This window comes from Carcharhinus amblyrhynchos, chromosome 12 (assembly GCF_965287045.1).
Source record: "Carcharhinus amblyrhynchos chromosome 12, sCarAmb.v2.hapA, whole genome shotgun sequence".
Taxonomy (NCBI): domain Eukaryota; kingdom Metazoa; phylum Chordata; class Chondrichthyes; order Carcharhiniformes; family Carcharhinidae; genus Carcharhinus; species Carcharhinus amblyrhynchos.
In genome coordinates, this window is record NC_137335.1 from 70,963,043 (window position 1) to 70,985,237 (window position 22,195).

At 43.8% G+C, this 22,195-nt stretch overlaps 1 protein-coding gene across 1 annotated transcript in view; it reads right to left on the minus strand.

The window, feature by feature from the left end:
• The window catches only part of ryr2a (ryanodine receptor 2a (cardiac)), a 662,889-nt gene that overhangs the window by 179,521 nt on the left and 461,173 nt on the right, over window positions 1–22,195 (minus strand). The window contains exons 42-48 of the mRNA XM_080200677.1: window positions 21,162–21,294; window positions 17,469–17,572; window positions 14,682–14,817; window positions 12,047–12,233; window positions 9,306–9,411; window positions 6,971–7,091; window positions 1,444–1,613 (exon numbers count right to left, since the gene is read on the minus strand). Coding sequence (XP_080056803.1) covers window positions 1,444–1,613; window positions 6,971–7,091; window positions 9,306–9,411; window positions 12,047–12,233; window positions 14,682–14,817; window positions 17,469–17,572; window positions 21,162–21,294 — 957 coding nt within the window. The remainder of the gene's footprint in view (window positions 1–1,443; window positions 1,614–6,970; window positions 7,092–9,305; window positions 9,412–12,046; window positions 12,234–14,681; window positions 14,818–17,468; window positions 17,573–21,161; window positions 21,295–22,195) is intronic.

Below are 22,195 nucleotides of genomic sequence, written 5' to 3' on the forward strand. Positions count from 1 at the left end.
AAGGCTGGAAATCAAATCCAAATAAGCATTTCTGCTTTTGATGCTAACTGGTTCTAAATAAGGGATTAATATATATGGGGGATATCTGCTAACTTGGAACAACAGAGATAGCTAGCTGTTAATAATTACATTTTGTCATGTTTAAGTATTTTGATTGGTAAAAGTTAAGTGAATTATGTTCTAACTGTATTCTTAAATAAAGTTTGTTTTGATAAAAGCTTCTCGGGGGGTCAAGTGAATCATACCTGGAGTGAAAAATTTTATGCTCACCCTAATGCCAACATCAAAAGTAAAAGTTGTGGTCTAGGCAAACTACATACTATACCTTGAAATTTCTAATCTGGTCCCTAACAATATGCATGTCATTTCAGTCAGACCAGTCAGAAAAAATTATGGGGTTGGAAACCAATGGAATGTAACAACTTTGTGTGGGGGCAGTGGTCAGCAAAATGACTCATGGGGCTGCGCTCAGAACCCAGATAGGCTGCATGTGGCCCCCAGGGCGCAGGTTGCCCACCACTGCATTAGACACTTGACTAATGTGACCCCATGTACCCTCATTCTATAATCTACTTCCCCCCCACCCCATTTCAAACTGTTGTTGATTGGGACAGAGCAGGGCTGTGAAACATTCAAATATATGAGGATCACCAACTAATACAGGTGACTGAGTAGAATCCATAGAATCCCTTCAGTGCAGAAGGAGGCCATTTGGTCCATCGAGCCTGCACTGACAACAAACCCATTAAGTCCTTAACCCTTAACCCCATGTATTTACCCTGATAGTCCCCCTGACACTAAGGGTCCATTTAGCATAGCCAATCAACCCAACCTGCACATCTTTGGAGTGGGCCGAAGGGTCTCTTTCTGTGCTGTTTAGGTTATATATTCTGGCAGCAGAGAGTTATAGAGCAGTGCAATTTTTCCAATAGGTTTAATGCCGCACCACCGCATGCCTGGACTAATTCTTTATATTTACCATCTACAATTCTGAGTGCCACAAGTGACAATTTGTCGTAATTAATAGTTAATTCTAATTTAAGCTTCTCAAAGCATTTGCTCTGGATAGAAGAATACTTTGGGAAGACAAATTTTATAATTATATTGGAGGCATAGTTCAAGTAGATAGAATATTAAAGTTTTATATACTAAAATATGATGAGAACAGTTCGTACAGATTGGCTGTCTGAAAATTGTCCATATTCCCCAGTACATTGCACCGACTTCTTGGTCACGGTACAGATAATGAATTGAATTTATTTATTTCACTGTGCTTCCCCGGCAGTGTCCGTTGACCTTGTAGCTTGACATCTTTATCTGATAGTCAGTCAGGCTGCTTTCTTTCCAATGTGCACAGCTGAATTGTCGAATCAGCGCTGTACTCATATCATGTTGACAGAAACATGACACCAATTAAACCTCGGAGGCCTTTTATCTACCCACCGTGTCCAAGGAGGCTGCAGCTCGGAGGTCTGGCAGAAAGCCAACCTCCAGCAGATGTAAAAGGAAATCTTGCTCTTCGATCCCGTACACCCTCTCCAGGAACAAAACCATGGCTGCTTTGTGATCAGGGCAGAATCCTGCTGACATGTCCGGCTCCACAACCGTCCCATCTGAAAGGAAACACATGCATTTACCAATTAAATTCTGATTTATTTATGAATCACAAGTTGGCTTACATTAACACTGCAATGAAGTTACTGTGAAATTCTCCTACTCGCCACACTCCGGTGGGTACACTGAGAGAGAATTTAGCATGGCCAATGCACCTAACCAGCATGTCTTTAAGACTGTGGCAGGAGCACCTGGAGGAAACCCACAAAGACACGGGGAGAATGTGCAAACTCCACATAGACAGTGACTCAGCCAGGAATCGAACCTGGATCTCTGGTGCTGTGAGGCAGCAGTGCTAACCATTGTGTCACTCCCATCAATTACTGAATATATTAATAGCCTTTTCCTTGGCTAGCTCCAATATCAGTCTTAAAAGCATCATTATTTTTAGCTTTGCTTTCCTTCCTCAATGCCGGTGGCACAGTAGCTAGCACCGCTCCCTCACAACGCCAAGGTCCCTGGTACAATTCTAGCCTCGGTCACTGTTCGTGTGGACTTTGCACATTCTCCCCATGTCTGCCTGGGTTTCCATTGGGTGCTCTGGTTTCCTCCCACAGTTCAAAGATGTGTGGGTTAGGCTGATTGGCCATTCTAAATTGACACTGAGTGTCAAGGATCTTAGCAGAGCAAATACATGGCATTGTGGGGATAGGGCCTGGTGGGATTGTTGTCAGCGCCAGCTTGATGGGCCAAATGGCCTCCTTCTGCACTGTAAGAATTCCATATAAAAAAAGAAGCGTCACACAGCTGTGCAAACAACCTCCGTTCTGACAATGGTGATCTTTGGTTTGCCACGAGGCACGGCTATAATGTCACTGCTACTGTCAGGAAGCAGCCAGTCTTCTCATCATTTCCCGCAGCAGTGAAACTGAAAATCTGGCAAACTCACAGTGCCAGCTCACTCCATTCACTATTTACACTGCAAGGCAGGAGCAGAGGTTTGTGCCAGCGGAGATCAGTAAGGATGTTGACTTTACCCAACGTATACCAATCAACAGAACAAACGTTTCGCGAAAAACATCGTACGTACCTCGGGGAGTTAGTAAGCCTTTCGTGATTTCTGTCCCATATCAATGGAATATTTTGCAAACAATGGAGAACTTAGAAATGATCAGCAGTTGCTCAAGTCCAGAATAACTATTGTACCTTATGTTAATTAGCTGCCTTATAACAGATGTAATTGTCTGGCTGTAAATTGAATTGGATGCTATCTCACGGGTGGAATTCTCCAGCTATTCTTACCCCCCCACCGCCACTGAGAGCAATGACCGAGAATTTGGCGCTCAGCCAAATCTCCGTTCACCGCAATGGAAGCCGAGGATGCCGCTTGCGTGGACAGCCACCACTCATGTTTCAGCCAATTTGTCATCAGCTCACCGGAAGAGATGGAATGCCTCAATTTTGTTGTGTTAAAGCATTAACAAGTAACCAACTCTCCACCTGAGGATTCACTGGAAAGAGAGTCGGAACAGTCAGAGCAAGAGAAACTTAATGGGTGGAATTTTATCTCTAAAACTGGACGGGCACTCCCTACCCCCACACCTACACCCATCAACACCCATTGCCCACCCATTCGGGTCATGGGTCTCTGGTTCTGCCTAATCCTGCAGCCCCCTGCAGATTCCAATTCAAAGCTAAACCCATCAATCAGGCTGGCTACTGGGCAGGGGGCATGCATATTAAAACTCCACAACGTCCTAAGATGTTGGGTTAGGTTGATTGACTATGCTAAATTGCCCCTTCATGTCAGGGGATTAGCAGGGTAAACACATGGGATTACGGGGATAGGGCCTGGGTGGGATTGTTGTCCACGCAGGCTCGATGAGCCAAATGGCCTCCTTCTGCACTGCACGGATTCTACAATGAACCGTCCACCCGCCAGCTCAAAAATGTTACAAGAAAGTATGATCTTCAAGTCAAGGAGCTGAAATACGTAAGGATTCTTATAACATTTCTCACTCCCAATTAAACTGTTTATCATCACATTATCTGAAACAGCACTGAAGAACACTGAAATTAGCATAAGGTACAATAGTTATTCCAGACTTGAGAAACTGTTGATCATTTCTAAGTTCTCCATTGTTTGCAAAATGGTCCATTGATATCGGATGGAAATCATGGAAGGCATACTAGCTTCTCGAGGTACATACAATGTTTTTCGCTATGTTTGTTCTGTTGATCAGTATACATTGGGTAAAGTCAACATCCTCACTGATCTCTGCTGGCACAGACCCCTGCTCCCGTCTTGCAGTGTATATAGTGAATGGAATGAGCTGATTCTGAGAATTTGCCAGATTTCAGTTTCACCGCTGAGGGACATGATGAGAAGACTGGCTGCTTCCTGAGAGGAGAAGTGACATTATAGCCGTGCCTCGTGGCGAACCAAAGATCACCATTGTCAGAACGGAGGTTGTTTGCACAGTGGTTAGCACTGTGCTTCACAGCTCCAGGGATGTGGGTTCGATTCCTGGCTTGGCTCACTATCTGTGTGGAGTTTGCACATTCTCCTTGTGTCTGCGTGGATTTCCTCCGGGTGCTCTGGTTTCCTCCCATAGTCTAAAGGTGTGCAGGTTTGGTTGATTGGACATGCTAAAATTGCCCCTTAGTGTCCTGAGATGTGTAGGTTAGAGGGATTAGCGGGTAAATGTGTCGGGATAAGGGTATAGGGCCTGGGTGGGATAGTTGTCAGTACAGACTCGATGGGCTAGATGGCCTCTTTCTGCACTGTAGGGTTTCTATGATTCTATGAATAATGTTCAACTGACTATAAATGTTTAAAATGGTTTGCCCACACTAGCAGAGTCCAGAAAATGAAGTTATTTATTTCAACATTATTGTTCACGATTATTCTTCCCACAATGATTTTAATAACCACTTAAATACTGCTTTTACGTGTTAAAAAATGAGGTAGTTGTCAATCACAAATAAAATGGAAGATCAGCATTATTCTAAAGCATATCTTGGACAAGGTCATTATTCTAACAAGATAGGCTGACAATGAGAAAAATTCCCTGATTTCTTCCCACATAGCAAACATACATTGATAGAATCTTGAACATAACAGTGTAGCAATTCTTTAAGGCAACTAATACTTCTTTTTGACAAAGGAAAGTTTATAGCATGCAATATAAGTGCTTCATAAATTATCAGAGATCATTTCCACCAACTAAACCACAAATCCTTTGTCAGTTGTCAATCAATCATAGAATCCTTACAGTGCAGAAGGTGGCCATTTGGCCCATCGAGTCTGCACCAGCCGCGATCCAACCCAGGCCCAAATCCTGTAATCCCACATATTTACCCTGCCACTCCCCCTGACACTAGGGTCAATTTAACACTAGGGCCAATCCACCTAACCGACATATCTTTGGACTGTGGGAGGAAACCAGAACACCCAGAGGTGCCCTAACCCAGGAATCCCTCCCTGACAGCGCTGTGGGTGTACCTACACTATATGGACTGCAGTGGTTCACGCAGAGTGTTCGGCTCCACCTTCTCATGGGCAGTTAGGAATGGGCAATAAATGCTGGCCTAGCCAGCAATGGTCACATTTCTTGAATGCATACAATTTTATAAATGATCAATTTATTGATCAACTTTACAACTGGTGTACTTAAGAGATGAAAAAACTGATCAAACATCTGGAATGAGTTGCTATCTCATGAGGAGAACCCAGAAGAAACCCAAGCACAGGGAGAATGTGCAAACTCCACACCGACAATAACCTAAGGCGGAATTGAATCTGGGTCCCTAGAGCTGTGGGGCAGCAGTGCTAACCACTGTGCCACCATGCCACACCATGTCACTGAGCTAGCAATCCACAAACCCAGGTTAATACTCTGGGGGACCAGGTTCAAATCCCACCACTGCAGAGGGTGAATATTTGGTGATACAGTCACACACCAGTTAGCACTGCTCCTTCAGAGCGTCAGGGACTCAGATTCAATTCCAGCCTTGGGGGGACTGTCTACACATTTTCTCCCATGTCAGCGTCGGTTTCCCCCGGGTGCTCCAGTTTCCTCCCACCCTCTGAAGTTGTGCAGATTAGGTGGATTGACCATGCTAAATTGCCCTTTCATGTCAGGGGGTTAGCAGGGTAAATGGGTGAAGTTATGGGGATAGGGCCTGGGTGGGATTACTGTCAGCACAGGCTTAATGGGCCAAATGGCCTCATTCTGTACTATAGGGATTCTATTCCATTCTAGGTGTCTCTTTTTCTGCCTACATTCACCTGAAGGGCATCAAAAGTACACACAATGGGTGAGATTTTCCAGTCCCGACACCAGCGGGCATCGCAGTGAGCAGGATGGGAAAATGCAGGCAGACTGTTAAAACTCATTGGCTGAGGTTTTCTGGCTGTTCTCGCCAGCTAGATTTTCCAGTCCCACCGATGGCGACCCCCATGCTGCGGGTTGCCTGGCAGTGAAGGGAGAGAACAACCTGTTGTCAGCGGCAGGACCAGAAGATCTCGCCACCACCACTGCCACAAAGCATGCCTCTGGGGGGAACACGGGAGGAACGAATCCCACCCAACGACTCTCCAAACGTTCCGACCCTGCCCACGACAATGCCCTTCAGGATGGGAAATCATGCATAAAGTGTTGCTTCTTTCATTTCATGGATAATAATCTTTTCTTTTATTCAAGGGATGTAGGCATCTCTAGCTTATCCATCCTTGAGGGCATTTAAAAGTCAACAACATTGCTGTGGATCTGAAGTCACATACAGGCCAGACCAGGTTAAGGACAGTAGATTTCCTTCCCTAAAGGACGTTAGCGAACTAGATGGCTGTTTACCACAATCAACAATGGTTTCATGGTCATCACTAGACTTTTTTCCAGTTTTTGTTTAATGAATCCAAATTTCACCATAGGTTGTGGTGGGATTAGAACCCAGGTCCCCAGAGCATTATCCTGGGTGTGCGTTTAAGGTTAAGCTGATGCGTTAGTGTCACAAGTAGGCTTACTTTAACACTGCAATGAAGTTACTGTGAAAATCCCCTAGCTGCCTGTTCGGGTATACTGAGGGAGAATTTAGCATGGTCAATGCACCTGACCAGCAGATTTTTCGGACTGTGGGAGGAAAACAGAGCACCCAGAGGAAACCCACACAGACACAGGGAGAATGTGCAAACTCCACACAGACAGTGACCCAAGCCGAGAAGCTAACGTGGGTCCCTGGTGTTGTGAGGCAGAAGTGCTAACCACTGCGGCACTGCGGATTACTAGTCCTGTGATAATACCACTAGGCCACTGTCTCCCCTGTTATTGGTATTGTGGCACAATTAAACTTATCATCGTCAACAAATGAGTTAATACACAGCATCCAGAGCCCCGTTATAGGGTGGAGAACTCACCCTTAGCAACTGTCGGCATTTGGAAGGGAATGCTGACAACTCCTTCCAGGTCTTCCAGAGGAATCAATGACCGAAGAATGGATTTAATTCGGATTGCTTCTCCTTTGCCAGCGTTAATTAGCTATTGGAAGATTAAAAAAATTGTGTTGAGATATTCAAAACAGGAAAGATACACATATTGAGTACAAGATTACCACGGCATATTTTTCAGGGTGACATTCTCTCGTTCAATGCATTTTCACACTCCCCGTTTTTTTGGTCTCTCCTCTCTGCCCAAGAGAACGAAAGAGATAATTGTGTCCCAGGTTTCTGCCAAAGCTGATCTGAAACCTGTCATTCTACACATGGTGGAAGGTTTTGATTGCCTGTCCTTGAGCATCCCTCTCTGGGATTGACAGCCCTATCTTGCGGGAAACATAAAATGTTGTGACCACTAAACATGCAGATCTGGATAGCCTCCCAGTTAATGTTGAAGTCGGGGTTTTCTGATCAGCTTAACTCAAAGCAATGGCAGGAAAAATAGGCTAAACAAGCAGAGACCCCAGCTATTTAAATCCTGACGGCTGGTGGAGACAGGGGAAGGGATTGAATATTGAGGCAGGCACTCTATCTCACAAACTCTTCAATCTGGGTTTTGAGGGATTTAGAAATACATCTTTTAACAATGTGGCCAAAATCAATGATGGCTGTAGTAGTGTGGTTCCTTTAAGAGGTGGGTATTCATGGGTCATGGAACCCTACTGCGGCCTAAGAGGAGGAAGTGTGCGAACCATCACCTATCGGGTGTGCGGCCGCGAGTCCTGATAAGATGGCGCTGGAGCAAGGCGATTTCTTGCAAGCTATATGCCTTGCTGCAGCTGTATAGGGCATTGGTGAGGCCGCAGCTGGAGTACTGTGTGCAGTTTTGGGCGCCGCACCTGCGCAAGGATATTTTGGCCCTGGAGGGAGTGCAGAGGAGGTTTACTAGGCTGATACCGGAGTTGAGGGGATTGAGCTATGAGGAGAGGCTGAATAAACTAGGCTTGTACTCGTTAGAGTTTAGAAGAATGAGGGGAGATCTCATTGAGACGTATAAGATGATGAATGGGATGGATAGGATAGAGGTGGAGAGACTCTTCCCGCTCAAAAAAGACAGTAGGACTAGGGGGCACAGCCTCAAGATAAAGGGGAGGCGGTTTAGAACGGAGTTGAGGAGGAACTTCTTCACTCAAAGGGTGGTGAATCTCTGGAATTCTCTGCCCGTTGAAGTGGTGGAGGCTGCCTCGCTAAATATTTTTAAGAAGCGGGTTGATGGGTTTTTGATAAGAGAAGGGATTGAGGGTTATGGGGAGAGGGCGGGAAAGTGGAACTGAGCCACGACAGATCAGCCATGATCTTATTGAATGGCGGGGCAGGCTCGAAGGGCTAGATGGCCTACTCCTGCTCCTATTTCTTATGTTCTTATGTTCTTATGTTCTTATGCCTAGCATGCCTTTTAATTCTATCTTTTAGTATCATTCTATGCTTCTTTCTGCATTCTCTCCTTTCCTTCTCTATGTACAGTACGTTTTGTCTTGTTGAGCGCGCAAGAAACATTACCTTTCACTATATACTAATACTTGACAAAAAATAAATCAATTCAAACATTTATTGTGAGCCTGGGAATGGGTGGAACTAGACCTGCACAGGCATTGAGCTTATTGTACATAGTATAAGTACACAGAACAGTACAGCACAGGAACAGGCCCTTCGGCCCACAATGTTGTGCCAAACATGATGCCAAATTAAAGTAATCCCTTCTGCCTGCCCTTGGTCTATATCCTTTATTCCTTGCATATTCATGTGCTTATCCAGAAGCCACTTCAACATCTCTATCTTTTATCTTCCCTTCAACCATTGCTGTGATTCAAGGCTTCCTCAGCATAATACCTTGCTCTACAACAATGGCAATCTCATTTGTTTTACAGACCACATTGTGAATATTATTTTTTCAATAAAATTAAGCAACATGCATTATTTTACTTAATTACATTCTCAAGTTTGATAAGACTGATACCATTCCTTAGTTGAGTCTGACCGTTACCATCATAGAACATTGAACATTACAGCGCAGTACAGGCCCTTTGGCCCTCGATGTTGCACCGACCAGTGGAACCAATCTAATGACCCTAATGACTCAGAAACGATCAATGTTCAGTTTCAATCGAAAGAAAAATGAGCCTGTGCAAATACCTCCACCCCCCTCCCCCCCCAGTAACTTTTGTGAAGGGCTATCAGAATGAAAACAGATGAGCAGCGTTAAGGCATTGACGTTTAAGACTATGAAATGTTTTCTTTGAGTTGATTTGCTACTTACATGGATCTCTGGTGCACAACGACCCAATAGATCAATCAAAGCAGAATAGAAAGTCATAATGGCATTCCCCATATGGATAGTGTCATCTTCCTCTTCTTCAAGATCTCTGTTAATCAAATATATTCACAATATTCCTTAATTTCCATGTAATTTAGTATTCACTTGTAGAGATTTGTTTGCCTTTTATGAGGCCAAGTAACGCAATTGCTTCTAACTGGTCATGAAGTTCACTACATGCACACACACATGCACAAATATACGTACACACATGCACACACATGTGTACACAGACACATGCACATACACACTCAGACACACATGCACAGACATGTGCATATACGTGAGTACACATGTACACACACGTGCACACAGAGACATGCACACACACACGCATGCAGGTGCGTACACAGACACATGCACGTACACACAGATGCACGTACACATACACACATATGTGCGCATACACATGTATTAACACACACACACATGCCCACATATATGCGTGCACACACACAAACACATGTAAAAATGCTAATTCAATTTCATAAAATATTAGCAGCATACGCAATAACTAGAATTTCTGATACAGAAAGGCATTTTGAAACGTGTTGAAATGTTTCCTTTACATCTTTTTTGCTGGCCCTCTGGCAGCACCACTCAGGTTACCCATCAAGTACCAGCCCAGGTGATGCCAGATTGCTGCCAATAATGGCTGTGTCATTAAGGCCTGGGCTGGTTGTGAGTATTAGGTCATCTCCAACAACATAAGTCACCACACGATGTGAATGAAATTCCTCTTTAATGAAAAATAGGGTGGGGGGGTTCACTTTTTTTCTCCATAATTAGTATCTTCGGAATAAAATAATGGTATGCCCTGTTTAAAAGAAATTAGATACAGCTCTTTGGGGCGAATGGGATCAAGGCATATGGGGGGGAGACAGGATCAGGATATTGAAGTTGGCGGAGCAGGCTGGAAGGGCCGAATGGCCTACTCCTGCTTCTATATTTTATGTGTCAATCCTGTAAATCACATTTTATTAGCAGCCTGATAATTGCAACAGGGTTTGCTGCAGATTTGCATCAAAGACGGATTTTAGCCGCACGGTTTTTCATCAATAAATGTAATGGTTACAGCAGCAACGCTTTCTCTAGCTGGCTGCATTGTCATTAACTATTTAAATAAAGATCAATTACAAAGAATATATTCCTGTTCCCTTTTGCTGATCTCAGAATATTTTTATGTAAACTGCAAACATAGATGACAAGCCGGGGAATTTGCCTCAGAGAATTTGCTGACTTTGACAGCGTGTAGGAGCTTAATTAGCAAAGTACCATCGAGTCATCTTGAACGTTTAAACTTAAGGCGGCACCTACTGATGCTGGCACAGTTCCCACAATTCTTGGTTTAGTGATTCAGCCAAGGCAATCCTCCCTATTCGAAAACTATTTGGCTAGTGGGACCAGTAACTTCTTCATTTATGGAACCTGGGCATCGCTGGCTGGCTAGCATTTTATTACCAATCCCTAGTTGCCCTTGAAACTGAGTGGCTTGCTAGGCCATTTCAGAAGGCAGTTGAGAGTCAACCACATTGCTGTGGCCCAGGGTCACATGTAGACCACACCAGGTAAGGATGACAGATTTCCTTCCCTAAAGGACATTAGTGAACCAGATGGGTTTTTCCGACAATCAACAATGGTTTCATGGTCATCAGTAGATTCTTAATTCCAGATGTTTTATCGAATTCAAGTTCCACCATTTGCCATGACAAGGTTCGAAACCAGGTCCCCAGAACATTAGCTTAGTTTCTGGATTAACAGTCCAGCAATAATACCATTATGCCATTCCCTCCCCACTTCCTATAAAGCGCACTTACCATGGAACTTAATTGAAAATTTAAGATTAGAACTAAGCCATTGAGGAGTGATATCAGGAAGCACTAAGTGCGGTGAAAATCTGGAACATTCTCATCCAAAAATACTGTTAGGGCTGGTGGTCAACTGAAAATTCCCAAGATGAGATTGATAAATAAGACTATTAGGCAAGACTGGGATTGTAATAGGTGCTTAACGGCTGGTACAGACATGATGGGCCTCTTTCTATGTTGTAACACTACTGAGGGTTATGGAATCAAGGTGATTAGATGGAATTAAGATGCAGATCAGCCATGATCAAATTGAATCACGGCACAACATTTTTTACTCATTCACAAGGTGTGTGCCTCACTGGCTTGGCCACCACTTAGTGCCCACCCCGAATTGTCCTTGCCCAAGTAAGGCAGATTTTCTTCTCCAAAGAACGTCAATGAACCAGATAATACCTCACAACAATCGGCAATGGTTTTGCAGTCAACACTAGATTTTTTTAAAAATTCCAAATTTTTACTGAATTAAAACTTCACCATCTGCCGTGGTGGGGTTCGAACCTGGTCCCCAGGGCACTAATTACCCTAGGTCTCTGGATTACCAGCCCACTGACAATACCATTACACCACCATCTTCCCAGGACTCGAAGGACTGAATGTTCTCCTCTTCCTACGTTGAGTTCTAGATAAAGGGTAACCATAATGGTTTTTGATGTTTCCCTCCCTCGAGGTAAAATGAGCTATTTAGAGGTTAGGCTAGAAACTACAGCACTTTTGCCTTTTTCTTAGTTCAGATGGAGCTACCACTGCAGGAAATATTTCAATGTTCATTCCACAACCAGCAAAATCTGGGTACTGACAGTCAGGTCACAGACTCACAGACTTCTACTAGATTCATCAGTTGACGACAGGCCATCTCTCGCCGGGTCTTCCGAGATCTTTATAGCTTCCTCCATGGCAGAGAGGAGGCCGTCCCCTCCTTCTCCTCGCAGGGCTGGCCCAAAGCACTCGGGCCGACGAATCAGCAACCTTACAACCTCATTGGCGTTCTCTTCCACACTCTCGCCTTCAAATTGATGGAACAAAAGTGCGAGTGAAACACCAGCATGGCACACAAGGAAAGTAAAAGCATCCTTACATCAACAATGTATCTGAAAACCAATGTAAGCAAAGATTTAGAAAGCTATGGCAGAATACAGAGACTCTGTTTGTGCAATGACCTCATGTAGCCCATGAGGTTGACCTCTTGGACTATGAGCTCCCTAATTGAGATAATGTGGCTGGCACGATGGCACAGTGGGTAGCACTGCTGCCTCATAGCACCAGGTACCCGGGTTCAAATCCTGGCTTGGGTCACTGTCTGTGTGGAATTTGCACATTCTCCCCATGTCTGCGTGGGTTCTTCCAGGTGCTCTGCTTTCTTCCCACAGTCTGAAAGGCGTGCTGGTTAGGTGCACTGACCCAAACAGATGCCAGGGTGTGGTGATGAGGGGAATTTCACAGTAACTTCATTGCAGTGTTAACGTAAGCCTACCTGCGACTAATAAATAAAATTAAAAACTTTAAAAAATAATGACTGCCTGCCCAAACAGGAAATCTCACCTGTGTTTCTATATTGACAAGTGTCAGTGATACTGACACTCCGGATTCTGACTTTGTACCTGAAGCAACTCTTAGGAGGGGAAATGAGTTTGTAGATAAAGGGAGTCTGGTGAAAGGACACAGGCTCTGAGGAGTTATTTCATTTTCCCTCTTACAAATGAATGGGCACCACGTTCGGAATTTCCACTGAAATGCTACAGGCCAGACTTAAATACCAGTTTCTTTTCTTGTCATTGCAGCTAGGTCTACCAATGGATCTGAGTATTCTCAAGGAGGTGGGAATTACTAATTTACTACATTCATTCACAGCCGTTGGTACCAAGTGACGCACATGTTACTTTGTGCAAGCTCTGAGTGAAATGCCAGCATCTGTCTGGCATGTACTGAACACAAATCACACTTTGGATCCATTTATTCTTGTTTCCAATTTCCTGGCTCATACCATTACAACACCGAATAACTAGCTCACTGCAGATGCCCACTGCCATCATGACATTGTAGTTAAGTAACCCTGTATTAAGTAACACTGCGTTTTACATGGGGCAAATTAATAAGCTTTATTTTGTTTGTAAAAGAAACAGAAATAAGCACCGTCTTGCAGTGTATTTCCACTATCTAACAACAGAGAGAAAAATAGCTGGCATAAAAAAAAACCCTGTAAACTATATCCTCATTTCACCATGTCAAAGATTTATCGTGAAGTGTTGTTCAATTTTGTGATTTAAGCTCCTCTAAGAGCTTGGTTGGTAAGCTCACAGAATGAGATAATCACTAGAAAATTCAAGACTGAATTCCTGGTCCTTGTTGAGATGCTCAAGAAGTGTCAGCACTCTGGGCTCAGAATCATCGAGGATTACAACTCCAAACTGTTAACTGGGGAACCCTTATCGATCTCAATTAAGATGACTGTTTGACTCACCTACGAGGGCCCCCGTTTGCTAAGTAGCCCAACAATAGTTCAAGTAGGCAAGAATGCCCACTTGAGAAAGTCTGGACCCTCACAAGTTTTGCATTAGTGTAAACACAGCAATTTTGATCCCACTCATGTATTTTTAACCCAGCTTTACTGTACAAGTTTCTAACTGAGAATGAAGAAAGAAAGACATTTTAATGAATGAAAAGGCTTTGTACCCCATAATCCTCAGTGTCTAAAATGTTGATATGCACTCCCACCACACAGAGAAAAGAGTCTGTGCTCAGAGATACACTTTGAATTTATCTAAATCTTGGTATTCCATTACAATATTTTAATTAATATATGTATAATAGTAAGAAAGAAACAAAACATAAAATAGAACAGAACGAGCTTCCTGTCTTTATCCTTCTATCCCTGTGATGGCAATATAGGTGCATACTAGTTCGCACTGCTGCATCATAATGTCAAGGACCCAGGTTCAATTCCAACCTCAGGTGACTGTCTGTGTGGAGTTTGCACGTTCTCCCTCTATCTGTGTGGGTTTCCTCCGGCTGCTCCGGTTTCCTCCCACACGCCAAGGATGTGCAGGTTAGCTGGTTTGGCCATGATTAAAAACATGTCCCTTAATGTCCCAAGATCCGTGGGTTGGATGGATTAGCCATGATAGATGAGTGGAGTTATGGTGAGAGGGTGGGGGAAGACAGCCTGATAAGTTACTCTGTCAGAGAGCCGGTGGAGACTTGATGGGCCAAATGGCCTCCCCCTGCACTGTAGGGGTTCTATGTAGCTCGTTTCCACCAAAGATACCAATCACCATTGAACATGTATCAGATCATTTCTCTACTCAGCTGGGTTATCTTTGCTTGGATCACTTGTGCATTGTATCATCACTGACAATATACTCTTCCTTTTCCGTAACATGATAGTGGCCTATTGTGCTCTCTCGCTGTCACAGTCTACTCTGTTAAAGGGAGATGCTCTTACACAATGCCTTACCGTTACAAAATACAGCAAAGCGGAGAAAATCCAAATACCGCTCCCCTTCCACAGGATTCCATCCAATGTCTGGGTAACCCTTGGCAACCAGCATCGCACAGCTCTGTAGGCCACAGCCAGCCAAATACTGAACTACCTACAGAACAGAACATGATCAGAAGTCAGTAAGTGCCTTCATACTACATTCTCAATGAGACTTGGAGGGACTATTTAGCTTGATTGATATGCCCATCAAGCTACGGGAACAGTGGTGGAAGTTAGGTACACACAACCACTTACCCCTTGCATCTGAATCCTAATCCAGCTGCTAACTGAGGAATTTTGAATTTTTTGAGAAGTTGGGAAAATAAATTGTTAGTTTCATATTTTCACATATCCCTTTCGGAGAAAAGTGGGCAATTGCTGGAAGGGATAGCAGCCTGGTTATCAACACGTCATAAGCACTCCTTCCATGGCCAACATGCCCTAGGCTGGGACTTGAACTGGGAGGATAAGAGGGTACAATTTTGTCTTTTAAAAAGCATTTAGACAGTTACATGGGTAAGATGAGTATGGAGGAAAATGGGCCAAATGCGGGCAATTGGGAATAGCTTAGTGGTTAAGAAAAAGGGCAGGATGGACAAGTTGGGTCGAAGGGCCTGTTTCCTTTATGACTCTAGGTCTCTGTGACTCAAAGGAAGGGGAGCTAATGCATACAATCACCATGATAAGTGGCTGGCAAATCTTTTCTTGCATCAGCAAGTACATTCCATATTTTCCATTCAAAGTGAATCTTATCCCACTTACAGGTAATCACAGTTTCAGGTGTCATCCCCATTGTGCAGCAAAAGCTATACATTGACTGAGTGTGGCATCAAGGCACCCAAGCAAAGGTGGAGTCAATGGGAATTAGGGAGGAAACCTACTGTTTGTTGGAGTCACACCTGACACAAAGGAAGATGGCTGTGGTAGTTGGAGGTCAACCAGCCCAGTTCCAGGACATTACTGCAGGAGTTCCTAAGTGTCCTGGTGTCCTAGGCCCAACCACCTTCAGCTGCCTTAACAACCACCTTCCTTCCATCATAACGTCAGAATGCGGATGTTCAATGATGACTGCACAATGTTCAGCATCATTCGCAACTCCTCAAATACTGAAGCAGTGCATGTCCAAATACAGCAAGATCTTTTTTTTCATTCAATCATGGGACATGGACATCACTGACTGGCCAGCATTTATTGCCTATCCCTAGTTGCCTTTGGAGGGCAGTTGAGAGCCAACCATATTGCTGTGGGTCTGGAGTCATATCTAGGCTAGACCATGTAAGGATGGCAGATTTCCTTCCCTAAAGGATATTAGTGAACTAGTTGGGCTTTTCCAACAATCGACAAAGGTTTCATGGTCATCAGCAGATTTTTAATTCCAGGTTTTTTTTTATTGAATTCAAATTCCACCATCTGCCATGGTGAGACTCAAACCCACGTCCCTGAGTTTCTGTATTAATAGTCAAGTGATAATACCACTAGGCCATCAGTTTCCCTGGATAATGTCCAGCACTGGGCTGACAAGTGACAAGTAACATTCATACCACAGAAGTGCCAGACAATGAGCACCTGCAAATAGGAAAATCCAGCCATCACCACTGGACATTCAGTCGCATTACCATCACTGAGTACCCCACTAGCAACATCCTAGGAGGGTCACAATTGAGCAAGAACTGAACTGGACCAGTCATGTAAATACTGTGGCCACAGGAACAGGTCAGAGGCTAGGAATCCTGTGGCGAGTAACTCACCTCCTGACTCCCTAAAGCCTGTCCACCATCTATAGTGCACAAATCAAGAGTGTGATAGAATCCTAATGAGTGCAGCTCCAACAATATTAAAGAAGCTTGACACTATCCAGAAAGCAGCCTGCTTGATTGGTACCCCATTCACAAACATTCACACCCTCCACTATTGATGAACAGCGGCAGCAGTGTGCGTCATCTACAAGATGCGCTGCAGGAATTCACCAAAGCTACTTAGGCAGCGCCCTTCAAACTCACAACCATTACCATCTTGAAAATCAACAGCAGCAGACACCTGGGAATACCACCACCTGGAGGTTTCCCTCTGAGTCACTCACCATCCTGCCTTGGAAATATATTGCTGTTCCTTCACTGTTGCTGGGTTAAAATCCTGCAGCTTCTTCCCTAACAGCATTGTGGGTGCATCCACAAGGCATAGACTGCAACAGTTCACAAAGGTAGCTCACCACTGCCTTCTCAAGGGATGGATAATAAATACTGGGCAACTCCCACATCCCATAAGTGAAAACAAAATGTGATAAAACCACTGTCTTAAGGGACAGTTTTCACAGGAAGACACCAGCCCCATTCCAGTGTCAAAACTAGTGCCCGGGGACTATTCAAGCCTACTCACAGAAGTCTTTAAAGGAGCCATTGTTCTGACTGTAAATCAGTTTGGCCATATGACTAGCATTGGGCGCATTGTGGTTTTAACAAAGTGTAATAAGTCTTCAGAGATGAAGTCCCTTCACTAAAATCCCCTTTAGTTACAATTCCAACAGCAGTACACAGCATGCTATCAGTCAGCAGTCTACCTTCAGAAGTGCCAGAGGAACCGACACTCCCGGTTAAATACAAGGAAAAGACTCTATGATTGGCCCATCAATTGACTCTTTAATCAGGGAGTTCATACTCCAATAGGCCAACCTCAATGGCCTGATTGAAGTCATTACACAAAGTTTAACATTATTCAAAATAAGCAGAGGTAACTGCATTTGGATAAACTTAGACTGATACTTACTTTTTCTAAGTCAGGTTCTCGCAATGCTAAGGCGAGTTCATTGTTGTCCATCACAGATGCTGCAGCAACATCCAAAGGAGTGGAACCTCGCATTGAAGGAGATGCTATTAAGAAAACATGAAGCCTTTGAGAAATAGTCTTAGAAGTGGTTTAATTATGACAGTGTTGCTCCGTACATTATCGTACAGAAGAATTTCTTGAGTGGAATTTGTCCTTATTCATGGCAAGACCATAAGACCATAAGACATAGGAGAAGAATTAGGCCAATCGGCCCATCAAGTCTGCTCTGCCATTTAATAATGGCTGATATTTTTCTCATCCCCATTCTACTGCCTTTTCCCCGTAATCCCCGATCCCTTTATTAACCAAGAGTCCATCTATCTCCTTGTTAATTACAAGGAAAAGACTCCCTGATTGGCCCACCAATTGACTCCTTAACCTGCAGGGGATGAGACTTTGAATAGTCTAAGCATTGGCACAGAAAAGTTCTACCGATTATGGAATGCTTACGTTCCATTTCATAAGCAAATGAGCCCCCTTGGCAAGAAACTTGATTCCCAGTATCAAAGTGATTTGAGTTTCCCAAATCCTCATCAGTGAACACATAGGGTGAATGAACCATTCCCTGTACATTTGCAACGTTAGGAAATTGTGACTAGAATCATAGAATCTCTACAGTGCAGAAGGAGGCTGTTCAGCCCATAAAGTTTGCACTGATCACACATCCACCCAGGGCCTATCCCTTTAACCCCAAGTGTTTATTCTGCGCTGCCCCCTGACACTATTGGGCCGCTAGCCCACACATCTTTGGATTGTGGGAGGAAACCAAAGCTCCTGGAGGAAACGCACGCAGACACGGGGAGAACGTGCAGACTCCACACAGTCATCTGAGGCTGGAATTGAACCCAGGTCCCTGGTGCTGTGAGGCAGCATTGATAACCACTGTGCCACTATGCCAACGACTGGGCAATTTTCAGCTTGATTTTCCAATCAATTATCAATGACTGAAAGTAGCATTTTTCACAAAAAAGTTCTATTCTTTAAAGGCACAAATACAGGATGAAAGGCTTGTTTGAATTCTGTTCACCTCTATTATGTAATATTAAGTGCACAAGGTGCAGCATGACTAGCCCGAATTGTTAAATATAATAAAGTTGCTTTATCAAAAAGTCCAACTAAAGAATCTTTTTATGGGAAATCAATTGTGAATTTTTAAACATTTGTTCTTGGGATTTGAGTGTTGCTAGCAAGGTCACCACTTACTGCATGTCACCAAAGAGGTAAACCACCTTCTTGAACCACGGCAGTCCATGTGGTGTAGGTAGTGTCTCGAATGGCTCGCTAGGCTGTTTCATAGAACAAGTAAGAATCAGCCATTTCGATGTGGATTTGCACTCCCTTAGGCCAAACCAGTTCAGATTTCCCCTCCTGAAGGTCATTAGTGAACCAGATGGGTTTTTTCCAACAATCCAGCACTTTCATGACCAATCATTAATGAGGCTGGCATTTTATTCCAGGTTTCTCAATTGAATTTAAATGACCCAGATTGGCATGGTAGGTTTTGAACTTATGTTTCCAGAGGCTTCATCCGAACCTCTGGATGACTTTCTCAGTGCCTTCTTTCTCATAAGACTAAGGAAAGTTAGTATGTCAGCTATGATCTCACCAACTTTTAAAAGCGCACCATAGAAAGCATTCTTTCTGGTTGTATCACAGCTTGGCATGGTTCCTCCTCTGCCCAAGACCACGAAGGGTGCCAGGCAAAAGGCGGAGAATTATAGGCCTGTTAGTTTAACGTCTGTTGTAGGTAAAATGTTAGAATCCGTCATCAAGGAGGAAATAGCGAGGCATCTTGAGGGGAACTGCTTGATAGAGCAGACGCAGCGTGGTTTCGTTAAAGGGAAGTCGTGTCTGACAAATTTACTGGAGTTCTATGAGGATGTGTCTAGGGCGGTGGATAGAGGAGAGCCGGTGGATGTGGTCTTTCTGGATTTTCAGAAGGCATTTGACAAGGTACCTCACAAGAGGTTATTGCAGAAGGTAAGGGGGCATGGAGTTGGGGGTAGGGTGTTAGCGTGGATAGAGGACTGGTTGTCAAATAGGAGGCAGAGAGTGGGGGTCAATGGGTGCTATTCGGATTGGCAGATGGTGACTAGTGGAGTGCCCCAGGGGTTGGTGCTGGGGCCTCAGCTATTTACCATTTATATAGATGATCTGGAGGAGGGAACCGAGTGTAGGGTGTCGAAATTTGCTGATGACACCAAAATTGGTGGAAAGGCAAATTGTGCGGAGGGTGGGGAGAGTCTACAGAAGGATCTAGATAGGCTGGGCGAATGGGCCAGGAAATGGCAAATGGAATTTAATGTTGGCAAGTGCGAGGTGGTCCACTTTGGTAGGAATAATGGTAGGAAGGATTATTACTTACGTGGAGAAAAACTGCAGCAGGCGACGGTGCAGAGGGACCTCAGGGTCCTTGTGCATGAGTCGCAAAAACCCAGCTTGCAGGTGCAGCAGATGGTCAGGAAGGCGAATGGGATGCTGGCCTTCATCGCAAGGGGGATTGAATATAAAAGTAGGGAGGTCTTGCTGCGGCTGCATAGGGCATTGGTGAGGCCGCAGCTGGAGTACTGTGTGCAGTTTTGGGCGCCGTACTTACACAAGGATATTTTGGCCTTGGAGGGAGTGCAGAGGAGGTTTACTAGGCTGATGCCAGAGTTGAGGGGGTTGAGCTATGAGGAGAGGCTGAATAAACTAGGCTTGTACTCGTTAGAGTTTAGAAGAATGAGGGGAGATCTCATTGAGACGTATAAGATGATGAATGGGATGGATAGGATAGAGGTGGAGAGACTCTTCCCGCTCAGAAAGGATAGTAGGATTAGGGGGCACAGCCTCAAGATAAAGGGGGGGCGGTTTAGAACGGAGTTGAGGAGGAACTTCTTCACTCAAAGGGTGGTGAATCTCTGGAATTCTCTGCCCGTTGAAGTGGTGGAGGCTACCTCGTTAAATATTTTTAAGACGCGGGTTGATGGGTTTTTGATAAGAGAGGGGATTAAGGGTTATGGGGAGAGGGCGGGAATGTGGAACTGAGCCAAGACAGATCAGCCATGATCTTATTGAATGGCGGGGCAGGCTCGAAGGGCTAGTTGGCCTACTCCTGCTCCTATTTCTTATGTTCTTATGTTCTTATGTCATGAATGTAGCCCAGTTCATCACTCGAACCAGCCTCCCATCCATGACTCTGACTACACTTCCCAAAGCATGGGAAAAACAGCCAGCATATTAAGAACACCACATACCCTGGACATTCTCTCTTTCACCTTTTTCCGTTGGGGAAAAGATACAAAAGTATGAGGTCACGTTCCAACTAAGTCAAGAACAGCTTCTTCCCTGATGCTGTCAGACTTTTGAATGGACTTACCTCGCACCAAGTTGATCTTTCTCTAAACCTATGGCTGTCACATTACATTCTGCACTCTCTCCTTTCCTTCTCTATGAACGGTATGCTTTGTCTGTACAGTGCGCAAGGAACAATACTTTTCATGTATGTTAATACATGTGGCAATAATAAATCAAATCAAATGACTAGCCCAGAGCAACAGAGTTCCAAGATACGAATACCAACATGATTAGAAGTGAATGCTTCATCAATTTGGAAAACAATAGGATCTCTAATGTATAATTATATATCCTCACCTAATCCAACGCTGCTGTTTTCCAATAAATAGCTTAAGTGGTCAAACATGGCTTTTTGATTTTGCCGACTGATCCGGCAGAAATAGCACAGGAAACGACAGCAGTTGGCCACCATCTTTGGGAAGATAATTTCCTAAACAGGGTGCATCAAAAAAATGAAACAAGACTCAGTTTAATGTGAAAATTGTATTAAAGAACAATAATAATTGAGAGGAACAGAGAAGTCACAGAGCCTTTTAGTTTATCATTATTCAGTCAGAGTGCAAAAATTAACTCACCCTAAATGTTTGAAAAACGGACGATATCTTTCCCTCGACAAAGCTAAATCCAGAAACTTTATTTGCACATTCTTCTAATTTGGAAACAGTTTTCACTCAACTGTGTCAAGAAGCAAAGATAGTTTTAAGTGATCTATGTTTTTTGTTGGATGTTAGAAATGAGGTACAGATTTAAGTGAGTTTAATTTAGTGTTTTCTGTCTCAGGGAGGGTATAAAATTCTAGTTAGACTAATTTGAACAAAGGTATTTGCAATTATGGGGATCTTTGGTTTCATTTTAAACTGTGGTTGCCTTGCACTGAGAGAATTTGCAACATGTAAAGTAAAAGATTGGAGACAGAATGAGCTGTTGCTTAGCAAATAGTGCCATTTTTAGAGAAAATAACTTTTTGAGGTTAGTTTGTACTGGAAGCAAGAGTGAAAGGCGCTTAACAATGTGAGAGGGAACAGCTTTGCTGGAAGAAAAGCCATACAATGGAGGAAGGGACAAGTGCCAGAAATGTAAAGACTAGTTAGTTCAGGAAACAAGAGAAATGAAGAGAAGTTTTCAGGAATTGAAATACCTAATTCTCTGATAGATATGGCAAATCTTAGTGAAAATATGTTCTTATCAAAAAAAAGGTTTCTGACTTTAGCTTTGAAGAAGTGAGAATGTTACTGGCACTACCTCAGAAGATGACAAGACATGGAGGTGCCGGCGTTGGATTGGGATAAGCACAGTAAGAGGTCTCACAACACCAGGTTAAAGTCCAACAG